The sequence below is a fragment of the Carcharhinus amblyrhynchos genome, chromosome 1, assembly GCF_965287045.1.
Source record: "Carcharhinus amblyrhynchos chromosome 1, sCarAmb.v2.hapA, whole genome shotgun sequence".
Classification (NCBI taxonomy): domain Eukaryota; kingdom Metazoa; phylum Chordata; class Chondrichthyes; order Carcharhiniformes; family Carcharhinidae; genus Carcharhinus; species Carcharhinus amblyrhynchos.
In genome coordinates, this window is record NC_137324.1 from 69,934,653 (window position 1) to 69,952,670 (window position 18,018).

At 43.6% G+C, this 18,018-nt stretch overlaps 1 protein-coding gene across 3 annotated transcripts in view; it reads right to left on the reverse strand.

Annotated features, from left to right (window-relative positions):
• Positions 1-18,018, reverse strand: part of adamts6 (ADAM metallopeptidase with thrombospondin type 1 motif, 6) — a 286,378-nt gene that overhangs the window by 97,082 nt on the left and 171,278 nt on the right. For all 3 annotated transcript variants that reach the window (XM_080186565.1, XM_080186557.1, XM_080186560.1), the window contains exon 12: positions 4,977-5,084. In XM_080186565.1, the coding sequence (XP_080042691.1) occupies positions 4,977-5,084 (108 nt within the window). The remainder of the gene's footprint in view (positions 1-4,976; positions 5,085-18,018) is intronic.

Here is an 18,018-nt window from a genome sequence, read left to right on the forward strand (position 1 = left end):
GGAGTAAACACAGTAAGAAATCTCACAACACCAGGTTTAAGTCCAACCAGTTTATTTGATAGCAATCCCACAAGCTTTTGGAAACGGTGTTCCTTCATCAGGTGTGTGCAAGGTTCCACTGACTTCTTACTGAAAAGCTGCCAGCCCTCCAATTTATGCAGTCCCAACAAAGTCCAACCGACCATGCTGTTGTGGAGGTGACCATTATCTTCAGGGGCCCCTCCATGATCTGACCTGGATGGCTTCTGAGCAGGAGAGTCTTTCTCCATGCTCCTTGCTGCTGCTGGTAAAACGCCATGGCAGCAGGAAGGTGATGGATATTCTACATGCCTGTCCTTGCTGATCTTTTACACAGTCCCACCACTGCCTCCCATCCTGGTTCTGTAGGCCCAGAAACTTCAGCCTGATAGGTGTCAATTCCCTCTGCCTTTTGGGAAGGTATGAATATCTGTGTATAAGGTTGCTCAAATTTAACTTCAGTTGACTGTTAACAGCCACACATAGAAATAGAGAAGGTAGGAGCAGGAAGATGCCACACGCCAGAAGCTTGCCAGCAAAACGGAGGTGTAAAGGGCTTGCAAGTCGGAAGAAGCCGAAGTGCATCCTTCATCCCACCACATTTACCTCCATGCAATAAAACTCTTGTGATTGGCTCATCCCACCCACCCCAATTTGTGATATTTATTTTACCCCCACCTCCCCCACAATATCCAACATCAATGCCCTGCGGTATCTGAAACTTCCCCCTCTTCCCTTACGTCATGATAAAATACTCACCCCTTCCTCAGGGTCAGGCTTATATCCGCTCAGCTCTCCCATTGTCACCCCACCCAGCAGTCAGCAAGTCAATCTGGCTGGCTGAGGCTGGGGAATCTATTGGTAAATTCAGCAGGGCCTGTGGCCACAAATCCCACCCACCCCCTCCCCCCCCACAAAAACCTAGCCCTCTTCTATCGCACTTCAAGAGTTATTATTGGCACCAATATCTCTCAGCTTCCACTAGCTGCATCTCATTTTGCAATCCAGATAAGCCCTGAAAATCATTTTGTTCTGCGTGGGACTATTACGCAGAGAACATCAGTGGCCAATCACAGAAGTTAAAATGAACGTCAAACAATGGAAAATAGCATTTCTGTGTTGTGCACTTTGTCACAAATCACAGTTTATCTAATTTTTGGAACAATGTTTTATCATTTGACAGAATAAGAACATAAGAAATAGGAGCAGGAGTAGCCATCTAGCCCCTCGAGCCTGCCCTGCCATTCAATAAGATCATGGCCGAATTGAAGTGGATCAGTTCCACTTACGTGCCTGCTCCCCATAACCCTTAATTCCCTTATCGATCAGAAATCTATCTACCCGTGACATAAACATATTCAACAAGGTAGCTTCCACCACTTCAATGGGCAGAGAATTCCAGAGATTCACCACCCATTCCAGAGATTCATTACCCATTCCAGAGGTTCAGAAAGTGATAATATTCTAATTACATAGTTTCTAACTGCGTTTGCTCCGTATTATACAAGAAGAAAGCGCCAAATGTACCAAAAAAAATCTTTTGTTTATAAATAAAACAAATCCCAAAACCACAACTCTAACAGATACACGGGAACATCACCTGGAAGATCCCCTGCAAATCACTCACTATCCTGACATGGAAATAATATCATCGTTCCTTCACTGTCACTGCATCAAAATCCCGGACCTCCCACCCTAACAGCACTGTGGGCATACCGACATCACATGGACTACAGCGGTTCAAGAGGCAGTTCACCTTCACCTCCTCAACTAGGAATGGACAATAAATGTGGGTGCTAAGCAAGTTATTGTAGGGAGCCTTCTTCACAAGGCCGAAGCTTATGAGAACAGATAGGTGTACTGAGGAAGAGTGCAGGGCTGTCCAAACTGCGGGTGTAATTCCAATGTTGGGTAGGGAGGTGCTAACTGACTGCTGGGTGGGTGGGGGTGGTTTACTCAGTAGCTTGTTGGGCTTGCAGGAAACATTCCTGCTCCTCCTGGCTTAGAAGCAGTTCCGTCCACTGGAAGGCAGCTATTCAAGAAAGATGGGAGAAGGAAAATAAAGAACTGTAGCCGGTTAGCCTGACTTCAATCATCAGGAAAATATTAGAATATTAGAATCTATTTTTAAGGAAGTAATAACAGGACACTTTGAAAACATAATCGGTAACATGTAAGTATGGGCAAAAAACTTTATCTGCCAAATTTGTTAGCACGTTTTAAAGTTGTAACTAGCAAGGAATTAGTGGATGTATTGTATTGGAATTTTCAAAGAAACATTGGGTGGAATTGTCCCAAAAAATTTCTAAGTGTCATAGCAGCAAGAAAACAGGAGTGATCCAGGCCTCTCTCTTAGGTGTAAACACGCCGATGAGCCCAGCTTCAGAATGCATGAGCACCGTTTCATAAGGGCACCTCGATCTCACAAGTCCGCTTCCTTCCTCCCGAAAATGTTCCTCCTCCCTGCTACAGAGTGCCGGAATCAGAGCACTGAGGCCCTCTTGATGAGTTCCGCTGCCTGGCCCGCAACATACCCCCCCATCAAGAACCCCAATCCTTGATATGATCCACCCATGTATGACCCCCACCCTCATTATAGCCCTCCTCAAGCCCACTCCCTTGGTACTGCCCCAGCATACTGATGGTGCCCGAACGGTGCTGCCAGGTACCCAGTGATACTCGCAGACTCGCACCGCGCTCGAAGGCTGGTGAATTCCATGCACTGGAATTCAAGCGGGCCATGAATATTGAAATGCTACTTTAAACATGCCAACTGGCCTCATGCCATCCGGTTCATGCCATTAGAAAGGGGCTGGGAGGGTTGCAATGTTGGTGCCAGTCACAAAGCCGAGATTTAGGCCCACGTGCTATTCTCAGGGATTGTGTGATCTGTGCCAGGTTGGAGAATTGCCTCCAATTGATAAGGTGCCATAAAAAAGGGGAATTACACAAAATTAACATTCTCTGGATTGAGAATTGGCTAATGGACACAAAAGGAAAAACAGGAATAAATTGATTATTTTCAGGTTGGCAGGTTATAGCTTGTGTTGTATTGCAAGGATCAATGCTTGGGCCTCAGGTATTTGCAATCAATGTCTTTCACTTTGATAAGGAAACAAGAATAATGCAATTTGCTGATGATACAAAGTTAGGTGGAAAATTAAGCTATGTGAATGCAAAGAGGCTGCAAAATGACTTAGACAGGATAAATGAATGGCTAACAATGTGGCAGATTGGATATTATATGGAAAAATGTAAATTGCTCAACTTTGGTAGGAAAAAAATAGAAAAGCAGAGTATTCTTTAAATGATAAGAAACTGAGAGATGTTTGCATTCCAAGGGACCCGGGTGTCCTTGTAAACATAAAGTTGACATCTCTTGCCCATGTTGCTCAGTGGAAATCCCAGTCAAAGTGGGAACGGCACCTTAATGAGCTCTAGAATTGGGCTAACTGCCCTCAATTGGTTGCCCAGTGCTTGGCAATGGCCAGCTAATCCAACTCCAACTGGGGTTTCCAAAAATGTCTCATGGCACCAAACCAACAGCATGAACACATCCCGTCCTGCTTCTACAATCCAGCCCTGGTTTTCCAACCATTTCAGGCTTGCAAGTGGGCCTAAGAAATTTTCTAGGCCAAACTGTTTAGTTTCACTGCATTTCTGAGGTTCCATCAGATACATGACACCTCTTTCACTCACCTTGCTATATCCCTCATTCCAGTGTACACAAAATCCATTCATTCACTTACATTGACATTTTATTCACATTTGTCACTGAATTGGTTTGAAAAAAGGTTAATAAATTTCTTGTATTTCTTCAATAAATTTTCCAGTCTTTGATAAGCTTTCCAAGTTTTATATATCTCACCACCTGACATTTCTCAACGTTTGCCAGCAGTAATGTTTTCCCATGTTCTCCTTGCGAAAAGGTAAATAAAACTTGAGTTGCTGCTTCCAAAAACATTAAAATGTAACAGAAAATATGACTAATGTGCAAAGTTGAAGAACAAGATTGGAAGGGAAAGCACTTTCTCCAGTTTGTTTATACACTTGGTATGAGGATATCTTCAGTACTGGTGAAGTGACCTCAATCATTTTCACAAAGGCAGCTGCCAGCCAGGTAGAGCTCAAGTATTCTGATAGCGATTAAATTTACAATAACATTATATACCCACTGAAACACAACACTGCACCTTAGAGAGGCCCTTATAACTCAGAGAAGCAAGCAGGAACTGTAGTGACAGAATCAGGATAAATATAGGCATTGAGATTGTTGGCTTGGCTTGTTTCAGCTAAAACTTGGCCTGATCTGATATTGCTTTTGTCTCCTCCTCATTTTCACCTTTCTACATTGTTACTGAAGGAGAAAGGGAACAATCCAAACTTCTCCATCTCCAAATAAGGGAAAATTCAGTTTTAACACAGACAGCTTTGCACGGTTTTTAATGTTAAGAGATGGGCTTGACCTGGTGTCTTGGTTCTGTTTTCACATCAAGATATGTCAAAACTTTAAAAGTATTACTTTTCTTCCAGCTTTGTTCATGATTGAATCTGGTGCGTTGTTAAAGTTGGCATGTGGAGATTGTCATATTACATGTTTATCTCTTCAATTGTGCATATGAAGACCAATGGAAAAAATCGGCCTGAGGTCGATCCTTACCCTACCAGTTTTTAAAATGCATCGGTCATGTCATAGGTTGATTAATTGATTTCTATTTCTTAACATGTTTGCGGAGCTTATTAAATATGAGAGAAATGCTTTACTATGAGAAGTTCAAACATATCAGTACTCCAAATGAGACCAGCAACATCATGCTGGGTCTTAGCAGAGCTCCGTTGCAAATACATTTACAGCCATGTGAATCAGTCCACTGCTTATCGTAAAGGCAAAGTGGTTTAATTAACTCTTGCTACATTTGTGTGAAGGTTCTGAGCAAACAGTTTTAAAGGGTACTTACCCCTTTTTCAATAGTTCCCGTCTGGCACAGGGTACCTTCAGCGGCGGGAATGCTGTTTGTCACACATCGATTGCTCTTGCTGAGGCACCAAAGCTCTCTGCACACTTCCTAGGAAAGAATGCAGTGGCAAGTTGATCAGAATAAAGTTTTTGGCACCAGCAGTGGCATTTTTATTCCACTAGTGCCACCAGCTGTAGACATGCCTGGTCTGGTGTAACTGGTGATACCACCAATGTAAATATGTCAGGTTAAATTCAGCAGCCAGCAAGACATGGTATTTCCCTGATTGTCATCAGTCTTCAATGTTCAGTAGAATGTTTAACCGAGTCCTGGTCAAAATTTAACATGCAACCTGGCAGCACAGTGCATTACCGTGAAATCACCACAAGATGCACTTATAATCTGGGTACAAACCAATTACATGGTTTAATATATTGTGGAAATTTGGACATATGTGAGTTACTCCAAAACATAATTGTCACCTCAACCTTTTACCTCCACCTACTAAACATTCTATCCGAACAAGTTGCTCTGCCAAAACGAGCCACACTCTCGGTTCTCAGATGTGAGTATGACCACAATTGTGCTTGTTTGGGGATAGGTGCGTCAACATTGTCCAAACCTTATTTCACTCACTGCAGGAAACAAAATGAGTATTCTGCTCTTTTAGTTGTAATTTTTGAAATGTATTTTCATCAAATGTATCCTCACTGAGATTTATAACTGAGACTTATTTGTTGCTTTTATGGTAAGATATTTGTCACTTCAAAAAGCTAAACCTTTTCTGTATGTGGGCTCTTCCTGGGGTCGAATTTCGTCCAGGGCAGTCACACAAAATCGGTGATACCATATCAGTTGTCGGTTCTATGCAGCTCTAGATATTTAATTCCATTGACCACAGAGGAGCTGAGTATCAGGTGCTATGTATGGGTGGTTGATGCTGAGTGATGGAAGAGGTGTTAAGAGATAGTGGATGCATTGGTAGTTTACATTCAAAATTTTATCAATTCTGGAAAGCTTCCCACAGAGTGGAAAGTAGCAAGTGTTTAAGAAGAAAGAGAGAAAACAGAACTACAGACCTGTTACTTTGCATCAATCTATTAGCTTTGTTACATTTATCAGAGAGTACATGGTAACTTGATGTTTGAAAGAAATGGTAAAATTGGACAGAGTCAACACAGATTTAAGTTTAACGTTTAGAGTGTCACAAGTAGGTTTACATTAACACTGCAATGAAGTTACTGTGAAAATCCCCTAGTCGCCATATTTTGGCACCTGTTCGGGTTCACTGAGGAAGAATTTAGTATGGAAATTCTATTATTTACATATCTTTTGAACTGTGAGAGGAAACCAGAGCACATGGAGGAAAGCCACGCAGCCATGGGGAGAACGTGCAGACTCCACACAAACTGTGACCCAAGTCGGGAATTGAACCTGGGTCCCTGGTGTTGTGAGGTAATAGTGCTAACTATTGTGCTACTATTTACGAAAGAGAAATATATTGAGATTTTTGAGCTTGTCAGATGTAGCATTGTTAAACGAGAACTAGCGGATGAAGTGTATTTGTATCTTCAGAAGATTTTTGCTAAGGCGCCACACAGAAGGTTAATGAATAAAATTGGAGTGCATGGGTTGGGAGGGAAATGTACTAGTGTGGATTGAGAATTGGTTAACAGGCAAAGCAAAGCAAAGGAGTAAACAGTCCATTCACTTGATGACAGATGTTTCTAGTGGGATTCCTCAAGGATGATTGTTTAGGGACATAGCTATTCACAATCTATATAAATGGTTTGCATGTGGGGACAAATTGTAATATTTGCAAACTTGCTAATGACACAAAATTAGGTGGGCATGTAATTTGTGAGGAGGATGCAAGGAGGCTTCAGGTGGACTTGAGGTAAAAACGTAAAGTAGCCAAAGTCCCAGATGACCACTGGACTTGAAAAGGCTAAGTGAATAGGCAAGAATATGGCAGATAGAATACCTATGTGTGAAGTTATCCACTTTGGTAGAAAAAACTTCAAAACAGAACATTTCTTAACTAGTGAGAGATTGGGAAGTGTTGGTGTCCAAAGGAACCTGGATGTCCTTGTTCACGAGTCATTACAAGATAGAATGCAGGTGCAGTAGACAATAAGGAAGGCAAATGGTCTAATAGCCTTCATCATAAGGTTTGAGTACAGGAGTAAAACTGTCTGTATAGAGCCTTGAAGAATCACAGTGCAGTTTCGGTGTCCTTATCTAAGAAAGGATATACTTGCCACAGAGAGAGTTTCTCTAAATTAATCCCTGGGTTGGTGGAATTATAAGGGAGATTGAGAAATTGGAAGAATATTCTCTAGCATTTCAAAGAATTAAAAGTGATCGCTTTGGAACTTATAAAACTCTTACAGAGCATGATAGGTTGGATGTAGGCAGGTGGCCCGATTTTACCAACAATTTGCACCCATTTTCAGGCGTGAAATCGTGGTAAAGGTGTGAGGCCTTAATCGCGATCTGCACCCAAGTCCGTGCAGATCGCCACTTTACCGAGACCCGTGAATGGCGGGGATCCATTCCGCGCCCAAATCATTAAATGCATTAAATTGAATTAATGAACTGCCCACCCAACACTATCAGCATTTCCCCCTTTACCACCACGTTTACCGATCCGGAACCACACTTTTAGGGACCTGCAGAATAAAAGTCCGAGTCGGGTGCTCCAGCCTCTGAAGAGCGCGATCAGTGTTTCCAATGGTTCTCTGACTCAGATCAGTGGTGGGGGTGGGGGTGGAGGCAGGTCAGATCATTCTCTGGTTGGGGGGGAAGGAGGGGAATGAGGTCAGATTGTTGTCTGGTTGGGGGGGCTAAGGAGGAGGAGGCGGGTCAGATGTATCACTGATGAGGGGGTGGGGGGGACTGATTGTTCTGTGGTGGTGGTGGGGGAGCCGGGTCAGATGGATCTCTGGCAGTGGTGGTGGGGGGTGGGGCGGGGGCGCAGATGGATCTCTGGTGGGGAGGCGGGGGGGGATCTGCTGCCACTCTGCGGGTGATCAGTGGGGAGAATGGGAAGAGGGGAGGTGATCAGTCTGGGTAGTGGGGGGGTAGATAAGGGGGCAGTGATGTGTGTGTGTGTGTGTGTGTGTGTCCCTTATCCACCCCCCCACTACCCCCACACATTACTGACCTCCTTACATACTCCCCCACTACCTAGACCGATCACCATCTCTGCCCCCTCCCCCCCACCGATCACCCGCAGAGTAGCAGCAGACCCCCCTGCCCCACCCACCAGAGATCCATCTGCCACCCCCACCAGAGATCCATCTGACCACCCCCCCCCCCACCGCCCAAGATACATCTAACCCGCCTCCCTCCTTCTCCCCCCATCTGAGATACACCCTTGCTCCTACTTTTCACTCCCGCTTGTCATTCCTGGGCCGCTTTCTCCGCTTTCTGCGGCTCAGAAGCAATCTGACATGGGTGCACTTTTTCCAATTTTTTTCCAACTGCGCATGCGCAGTTCAGAGCTCCGATCATTCTGGCAGCGCTAAACCCCACCCACAGCAGGAATTGGACTGGAGATAGCTGAGAGCCTATGGGGGCACCTGAAAGTGGATTTCTAAGTCGGATCTGTACTAGCCCGGAATCGGCATTTAGAATGAAAATGGTAAAATCGGGCCCAGGATGTCTCTCCTGGCTGCTGAGTGTAGAACCAGAGGACATAATCTCAGGATGAGAAGTAAGCCATTTAACACTGAGGTGAGAAGGAATTTCTTTACTCAGAAGATGGTGAATCTTTGGAATTCTCTACTTCAGAGAATGTAGGAAGCTCAATCATTAAGCACCTTCAGTACAGAAAACAATAGATTTATGGAGACTAATGATATGAAAGGATACGGAGATAGTGCAAGAATGTGGCATTGAGGTAGATGATCAGCCACAATCTAACTGAATGGCGGAGAAGGCTCAAAGGGCTGAATGGCCTACTCTTGCTCCTATGTTTCTTTGAATTCGATACCATTTGTTTTGTGCCACCGTCCAAGGCAAATTTCTGCCCCACTTCATCTGATGGAGAATTAAATTGAAATTTTTTATTTTAAAACTTGAAGAAATGTACTGATGTAGGTTGGGCATTTCCTTGGGTCTCAATCTTTTACACTGATTTCTGTCCATATATACTCATTTTATGTTTGGGCATGTCCTAATTAGATCAGTTGAATACATGGGTGCAACGCAAAATACAATTACGCTGCAACCTCCAGACTGTACCCAAGGAGGAAAATACAGGCATTCTGCTTTCTGATGTCACTACTCTACCACTGATTTCAAATGATCTAAATCTTTCACTGAATTCATAATTTGTGAGACACTCCATGCCTGCAACCAGAATCCAATCAAAAGAGCTACAGAATGAGTTCCTGGTTGTTTGAGACAACACAAGTCCACTTGTTTCTGGTAGCATGCTGCAGACATGGCAGTATGTCAATAGCAATTATGAGTCCAAAGACTACTTTGAAAGTTAAGATTGAGATTGCAACCAATGTTTAATGTGGTGACCATATGCTATTAAAACTGCTAAAAATAGTGAGAATTCCACATCACTTTTTCAAGAATTGTGCATATTTTACCCTCCATTTCTAGAATAGGGCTTTATGGCAACAGCATTTTTGTTAATGAAGCAAAAACAACATAACTCACTGAAAGCTTTCCAACAATAGCTTATGTTTTTATAGTGCCTTTAAAAGTAAAATATTCCAAGGTGGTGGACAGTGGCATTATGAAACAACACACTTATTGAACCATGGTTAATCAATACTCAAAAGTTTGGATATAGATGTGCTGGAGAGGGTGCAAGGGTGATACCAGACATGCATCAGCATACATATCAGGAAAGGACTAAGAGACTGGGTTTCTGCTGAGGGCTGGCCCAATACAGGTCTTTAAAATTATGAAGGGTTTTGACAGAGTGGATGCAGAGAGAATATTTCCTCTTCTCATGAAGAGCATAACTAGAGGCCATCGATATAAGACAGCCATCAAGAAATCTAATAGGGAATTCAGAAAAAACTTCTTTACCCAAAGAGTGGCAAGAATGTGGAACTCCTTGGCACAGGCAGTGGTTGAAGCAAATAGTATATATGAATTTAAGGGGAAGCTAGACAAACATATAAGGAAGAAGGGAATAGATGACTATGATGACAAATTTAAGAGCAGAAAAGACAGGAGGATCATAGAATCATTGAATGCCTTCAGTGCAGAAGAAGGCTATTTAGTCCATCACGCCTGCACCAACAATAATCCCACCCAGATCCTATCCCTTAACACGTGTATTTACTCTGCTAGCCCCCCTGATACTAGGGCAATTTTGCATGGCCAATCACCTAACTAATACATGTTTGGAGTGTAGGAAGGAACTGGATCACCTAGAGGAAACCCACACAGACAGAGGGAGAACATGCAAACTCCATACAGACAGTGACCCAAGGCCAGAATTGAACCAGGGAGTCTGGTGCTGTGAGACAGCAGTGCTAGCCACTGTGCCACCATGCCATCCAAGGAGTGGAGTGAAACACTGGCATGAACTGATTGGTGCTGAATGGCCTGTTTCTGTGTCATGTATCCTACTTAATCCTCATAAAACATAAGACCAAGCATATAAGGGGATATAAGAGCAAATAATCAAAAGCTTGATGAAGGATGCAGTTTTATATAGTGATTAAAGGAGGAAACAGGTAGAGAGAGATTTAGGAAGGAAATTCCAGAACTTAGGTCTTGGCAGCTGAATGTACAGCCACCAATGGTGGAAAAATCAAAATCAGGAATTCGCAAGAGGTGAGAATTGAGGAAACCATCTCAGAGGAATGGAGAAAGTGACACAGACAGAAAAGAACAAAGCCGTAGAGGGATTTGAAATTATTGGTATGAATTTTAATATCACTTAATCAGGAACCAATGTAAGCTGGCCAAGACAGGGTGATTGGGACTTAATAAAAGTTAGGATACAGGTAACATAGTTTAGATTACCTTAAGCTTATGGAGGGTGGAAGATGGGAGGCCAGCCAGAAGTGCATTGGAATAGTCAAGTCTAGAAGTAACAGAGGTAACAAAGACAAAAGAGATTCAGCAGATGAGCTGAGGTGAGACGGAATCAAGTGCTGTTACAGAGACGGAAATTATCCCATCATATACAACAGAAATGTAGCAAATGAATAAGCTAAAGTATCCAAAAGTATGAAATAAATGAATAACCTAATGACGCCAAACTAATTAGCAAAATACCATTGTTTTTGACTTTGTTTAAAATGGTGTACAATTGAAGTCTGAAAAAGTCACATATTCCTTATAGCCCTGCAGAAAACACCTCCAGGGAAAGTGTCCATCTTTACATAAGAACATAAGAAATAGGAGCAGGAGTAGGCCATCTAGCCCTTCGAGCCTGCCCCGCCATTCAACAAGATCATGGCTGATCTGTCGTGGCTCAGTTCCACTTTCCTGCTTTCTCCCCATAACCCTTAATTCCCTTGTCTATCAGAAACCTAACTAGCCGTGACTTAAATATATTTAGTGAGGTAGCCTCCACCACTTCAACGGGCAGAGAATTCCAGAGATTCACCACCCTTTGAGTGAAAAGTTCCTCCTGAACTCCGACCTGAACTGCCCCCCCACCTTATTTTGAGGCTGTGCCCTCAAGTCCTGCTATCCTTTCTAAGCGGGAAGAATCTCTCTACCTCTACCCTATCTATTCCCTTCATTATCTTATATGTCTCTACAAGATCCCCCCTCAGCCTTCTAAACTCCAATGAGTACAGACCCAGTCTACTCAATCTCTCTTTATAGGCTAGCCCCCTCATCTCCAGTATCAGCCGAGTGAATCTTCTCTGCACTCCCTCCAAGGCTAATATATCCTTCCGCAAGTGCGGCGACCAAAACTGCACACAGTACTCCAGCTGTGGCCTCACCAGTACCCTGTACAGTTGCAGCAAGACCACCCTGCTTTTATATTCTAACCCCTTCACTATAAAGGCCAACATTCCATTCGCCTTCTTGATCACCTGCTGCACCTGCAGACTGGGTTTTTGCGACTCATGCACAAGAGCCCCCAGGTCCCTCTGCACTGTAGCGTGCTGCAGCTTTTCGCCTTTTAAATAATAATCCCTCCTACTATTATTTCTACCAAAGTGGATAACCTCACATTTGCTAACATTATACTCCATCTGCCAGGTCCTTGCCCACTCACTCAGCCTGTTCAGAACTCTCTGCAGACTTTCCACACCCTCCACGCAATTGGCTTTTTCACTCATCTTTGTGTCATCAGCAAATTTCGTCACCCTACACTCAGCCCCCTCCTCCAGATCATCTATATAAATGGTAAACAGTTGAGGCCCCAGCACCGATCCCTGCGGCACTCCACTAGTCATCAACTGCCAACCAGAATAGCACCCATTGATTCTAACTCTCTGCTTCCTATTAGACAGCCAATCCTCTATCCACGCTAACACCTTAACCCCAACTCCGTGCACCCTAACCTTTTGCAGCAACCTTTTGTGAGGCACCTTATCAAACACCTTTTGGAAATCTAAAAACACCACATCCACCGGTTCCCCTCTGTCTACCGCACCAGTCACATCCTCATAGAAATCCAATAACTTTGTTAAACACGACTTCCCCTTAACGAATCCATGCTGTGTCTGCTTGATCAAACCATTCCTTTCTAGGTGCCTCGCTATTTCTTCTTTGATGACGGATTCTAGCATTTTTCCAATTACAGATGTTAACCTAACCGGCCTATAATTCCCTGCCTTTTGTCTGCTACCTTTTTAAAACAGCGGTATAACATTAGCTGTTTTCCAATCTTCCGGCACTTCCCCGGAGTCCAGCGAATTTTGATAAATAATTACTAAGGCATCCGATATCACCTCTGCCATTTCTTTCAGAACCCTGGGATGCATTCCATCCAGTCCCAGGGACTTGTCTATCTTCAGTCCCATTAGTCTATCAAGCACTCCCTCTCTAGTGACAGTAATCGCATTAAGGACCTCATCTCCTACCATCCTTCTATCTTTAATATCTGGGAAACTATTCGTGTCCTCCTCTGTGAAGACCAACACAAAAAACTTATTTAAGGCCTCAGCCATTTCCTCATCGCCCACCACTAAATCCCCCCTCTTGTCCTCCAAGGGTCCAACATTCACTCTAGCCAGTCTCTTCTTCTTTATATATCTGTAAAAACTTTGACTGTCATTTTTATATCTAGAGCTAGTTTAGCTTCATACTCTATCTTTCCTTTCTTTATCGCTTTCTTCGTCATTCTTTGTTGTTTTTTAAATCTTTCCCAATCTTCTAATCGCCCACTATTTTTAGCCACTCTGAACGCATCAGCTTTCAATTTAATACTCTCCTTTAATTCCTTTGATAACCACGGCTGGTTATCCCTTCTCCTACAGTCCTTCTTTACCATCAGAATATATTTCTGCTGAAAAAGATCTCCTTAAAAATCCTCCACTGTTCCTCAGCCATCCTACCAACCAATCTGCGCCCCCAATCTACATTCGCCAATTCCGCTCTCATCCTATTGTACTCCCCTCTGTTCAAACAGAGGACACAAGTTCGGGACCCTACTTTCTCATCCTCCATCTGCATCAGAAATTCAACCATACCATGATCACTCGTCCCAAAAGAATCCCTCACAAGAAGATCCCTAATTCTACCTGCCTCATTACACAGTACCAGATCTAAGATAGCTCACTCCCTCATAGGTTCCATTACATACTGTTCAAGGAAACTTTCCCGACAGCATTCCAAGAACTCTTCCTCAAGCCCACCACGTCCAACTTGGGTCATCCAATCAATATGCAGATTAAAATCCCCCATAATTATTGCCGTTCCGTTTTTGCATGCATCAATTATTTGCTTGTTTATAGCCCGTCCCACCTCAAAGTTATTACTTGAGGCCTATAGACCATACCCACCAATGTCTTCCTCCCCTTACTATTCCTTATCTCCACCCACAACAATTCCATGTTTTGCTCTTTGGAGCCTATATCTTCTCTTACTACCGCCCTGATATTATCCTTAATTAACTGAGCTACCCCACCCCCTTTTTCCTCCCGTCTATCCTTCCTAAACACCTGATACCCCTGGATATTCAGTTCCCAGTCCCTGTCACCCTGCAACCACGTTTCCGTAATGGCCACTAGGTTATATCCATTTGTGCTGATTTGAGCCATCAGCTCATTCACATTGTTCCAAATGCTTCGTGCATTCAGGTAAAGTCAAGTAATTCAGGGAATTATAGGCTGGTTAGTTTAATGTCTGTTGTTGGAAAAATGCTTGAATCCGTCATCAAAGAAGAAATAGCGAGGCACCTAGAAAAGAATGGTTTGATAGAGCAGACGCAGCACGGATTCGTTAAGGGGAAGTTGTGTTTGACGAATTTATTGGATTTCTATGAGGATGTGACTAGTGCGGTAGACAGAGGGGAACCGGTGGATGTGATGTTTCTAGATGTTCAAAAGGCATTTGATAAGGTGCCGCACAAAAGGTCGCTTCAGAAGTTTAGGGGCATGGAGTTGGGGATAAGATGTTAGTGTGGATAGAGGATTGGCTGTCTAATAGGAGGCAGAGAGTTGGTATCAATGGGTGCTATTCTGATTAGCAGTTGGTGACTAGTGGAGTGCCGCAGAAATCAGTGCTGGGGCCTCAGCTATTTACCACTTATATAAATGATCTGGAGGAGGGGGCTGAGTGTAGGGTGACGAAATTTGCTGATGACACAAAGATGAGTGGAAAAGCAAATTGTGTGGAGGGTGTGGAAAGTCTGCAGACGGATCTGGATAGGCTGAGCAAGTGGGCAAAGACCTGGCAGATCGAGTACAATGTTAGCAAGTGTGAGGTTATCCACTTTGGCAGAAGTAATAGTAGGAGTGATTACTATTTAAAAGGGGAAAAGCTGCAGCATGCTACGGTGCAGAGGGTCCTGGGGGTCCTTGTGCATGAGTCGCAAAAACCCAGCCTGCAGGTGCAGCAGGTGATCAAGAAGGCGAATGGGATGCTGGCCTTTATAGCGAGGGGGATTGAATATAAAAGCAGGGAGGTCTTGCTGCAACTGTACAGGGCACTGGTGAGGCCACAGCTGGAGTACTGTATGCAGTTTTGGTCGCCGCACTTACGCAAGGATATTTTGGCCTTGGAGGGAGTGCAGAGGAGGTTCACTCGGATGATACCGGAGATGAGGGGGTTGGACTATGAAGAGAGACTAAATCGACTGGGTCTGTACTCGTTGGAGTTTAGAAGGATGAGGGGGGATCTTATAGAGACATATAAGATAATGAAAGGGATGGATAGGGTAGAGGTAGAGAGATTCTTCCCGCTTGGAAAGGATAGCAGGACTAGAGGGCACAGCCTCAAGATAAGGCGGGGGGGCAGTTTAGAACAGAGTTGAGGAGGAACTTCTTCACTCAAAGGGTGGTGAATCTCTGGAATTCTCTGCCCGTTGAAGTGGTGGAGGCTACCTCGCTAAATATATTTAAGTCACGGGTAGATTTTGACAGCCAAGGGAATTAACGGTTAAGGGGAGAAAGCGGGGAAGTGGAACTGATCCACTTCAGATCAGCCATGATCTTATTGAATGGCGGGGCAGTCTCGAAGGGCTAGATGGCCTACTCCTGCTCCTATTTCTTATGTTCTTATGTTCTTAAAGTGTCTTTATACCAGCCTTTATCTGGTATAAAGGCTGGTCTTTTTCCTTATAAGTAATAATTCAGTATGGAGAGCTGGAGGGGGCTGCATTTTTGTCCTTTTTTGTTCATGTTGTTTCTGTCTCACAAAGTACACAAAGCTTTAAAAATATTCCATTTACAGCAACAAATTTCATTCTATGTTAAATGCACGCCAAGCTGTTCTTTTTTCAAGAAAAACGTAAGTACAGCACTAAGCAGGACATTGTAGCATTTGTCCACTGCACCTGAAAATTTACATCTATATTTATGGTTGTCCTGGCAGCCATCACTGAACTTTCAGTTAATTCTGGTGGGGGCCAAGCCTGTAAAGCTGCATTGACTTCAACACATAGATCAAAGAATCTGATCTGCAGACTCACAACTTTAATAGCTGTAATAGTAAACAAATGCAGAATAATCATTAATTTTCAATCTACTGTCATTTTTTCCTCTACTGGTTTCACTAACTCATGCAGCATTCCCTGACCAAAAGGGGAGGCAATTTCTTTTCAAGCATCTATGAGGACACCTATAACAGCAGCAGCCATTGATTTATCCTCTGACTTTGCCTGATGGGTGTTTGTGCTTCTTTGTTATCTCAGAAGAATAATTGAGGATGTCGCTGGACACAAAAACACCGAAACCAAAATCCTACAACTCAGTCACGCAGTACACTTGAATGGGGGGAGTGGTGTCTCAAGCTTTTTTGCTTCTGAGCTCCCCCTACCGCCCTCCCTCAAATCCCCCATCACTCCAAGGGCAGATTTCTCAAGCCCTTCCCGCCAATACGATGTTGCAGCCTGACAGAAATGGATCCCCGCCATGAGTTCCCCAACAGCGGCACAGATGAGGAACGTAAATCACCATCAACTTCAGTGGGAGTCGAAGATCCTTCTGCTGGCCAATAGCGAGTCACCTCTGTTAGAATGTAACCAGTGACAACTTTGCATTGGATGTAATGTGATCAATGGGAACAAGACGTAAGGGTCAGCTGAACCAGTAAACCAGGGAACCAGTTCCAGAGTGATATAAGAGTCAGCTGACCAACTGATTCACCATAAATAAGGAACTGCATAGAGTTGTGGGTAGCTTGGGGTAGCCTAATGCAAGATCCCAAGTTTGGAATAATGATGTTCCCTTAGTAAATCCTTTCTTTGATTTATAAGTTGGAGTATGTTCTGTTGTATTTTCATTTTGAAGAATTCCTTCTGAAGAAATGACCTCCGCTGCAAGGGGACTGGATAATTCCATCCCATCTCCCCCTCCACGCCCCTGTCCCATGTTATAAAGATTCCTCAGCATCGCTGTGATACAAGTACTGTTTCTGTAGAAAAATTAATTATACAACTAAAGATACATTTAGCATTATTTTTTGTTTTGCTTAGTTAATATGAAACTTGTTGCTGATGTGATGCAACAATTCTGTCAAGATGTAGAATTAGATTTAAAGATTACCTGTATCTAGTATTTGTTGTGTGCACTTGCAATGATTTTTCCGGTCTTTTGTAATTTATCTTGCTTCCAATGTTTTGACGTTTAGTGTTACTTAAGTAATATGGGGATTGGGGTGTTTTATCAACCCCATTTATGACATTTTGGTTTGATGTTTTAAGTTTCTTTGAAGAGGGAAGGAGGTGCATGCTTCCTAGTGCACAACTGGTGAAGAGCAGGCAACTTGGAGCTCCAAACCTCCATCCTCTCAAGTGAATGGTCATGGCTGACAAGAGATCATCTGGTTAGTCTTTTTATGCTGCTATATCAATAGTCTCTCTTTATAGAATCTGAAGTCCAGTGGACACAAGCTGATTGGTATTAGAGAGTGGCTTCTTGCATATGGCTTTCAGCAACTTTGTAAAAGAGCAGAATCTCCACATACAATATGTATGAGTTGGAGGAATGCCCATCTCTGATCCTTCAAGATATCCTTCATTTGGAAAGTGTGTGGTGGGGATGCCTTGTCTAGACTGAGGCCAAGCAAAGAGCTTCACACTGGCCTGCTGGCTTTAAGATGGAGGAAAACACGTAAAGGATGCACCACCTAAATTTATCACTTCAATTCATTCACAAATCCACTGAGGCGTCAATGATTTAGACTTCAAGCAACCCTGCCTTAGTAATGGTTCTCACCCAGATGACAGGGAGGAAGGTCCATTGCAGGTTGGCCAGGGGCAGGAAGGGAAGGGCCTGAGCAGCAAGAGGCAGCGGGGCCTCAAAGTCACAATGCCGGCGAACAGGGTCCACTGCATTGACCCGACCACGAGTGCGTCACAGGCGATATTCCTATCTACAAATGTGTGAAAAGCGAAGCCAGAAGCACCTTCAGATTCCCAGGATATTTTTTCTCG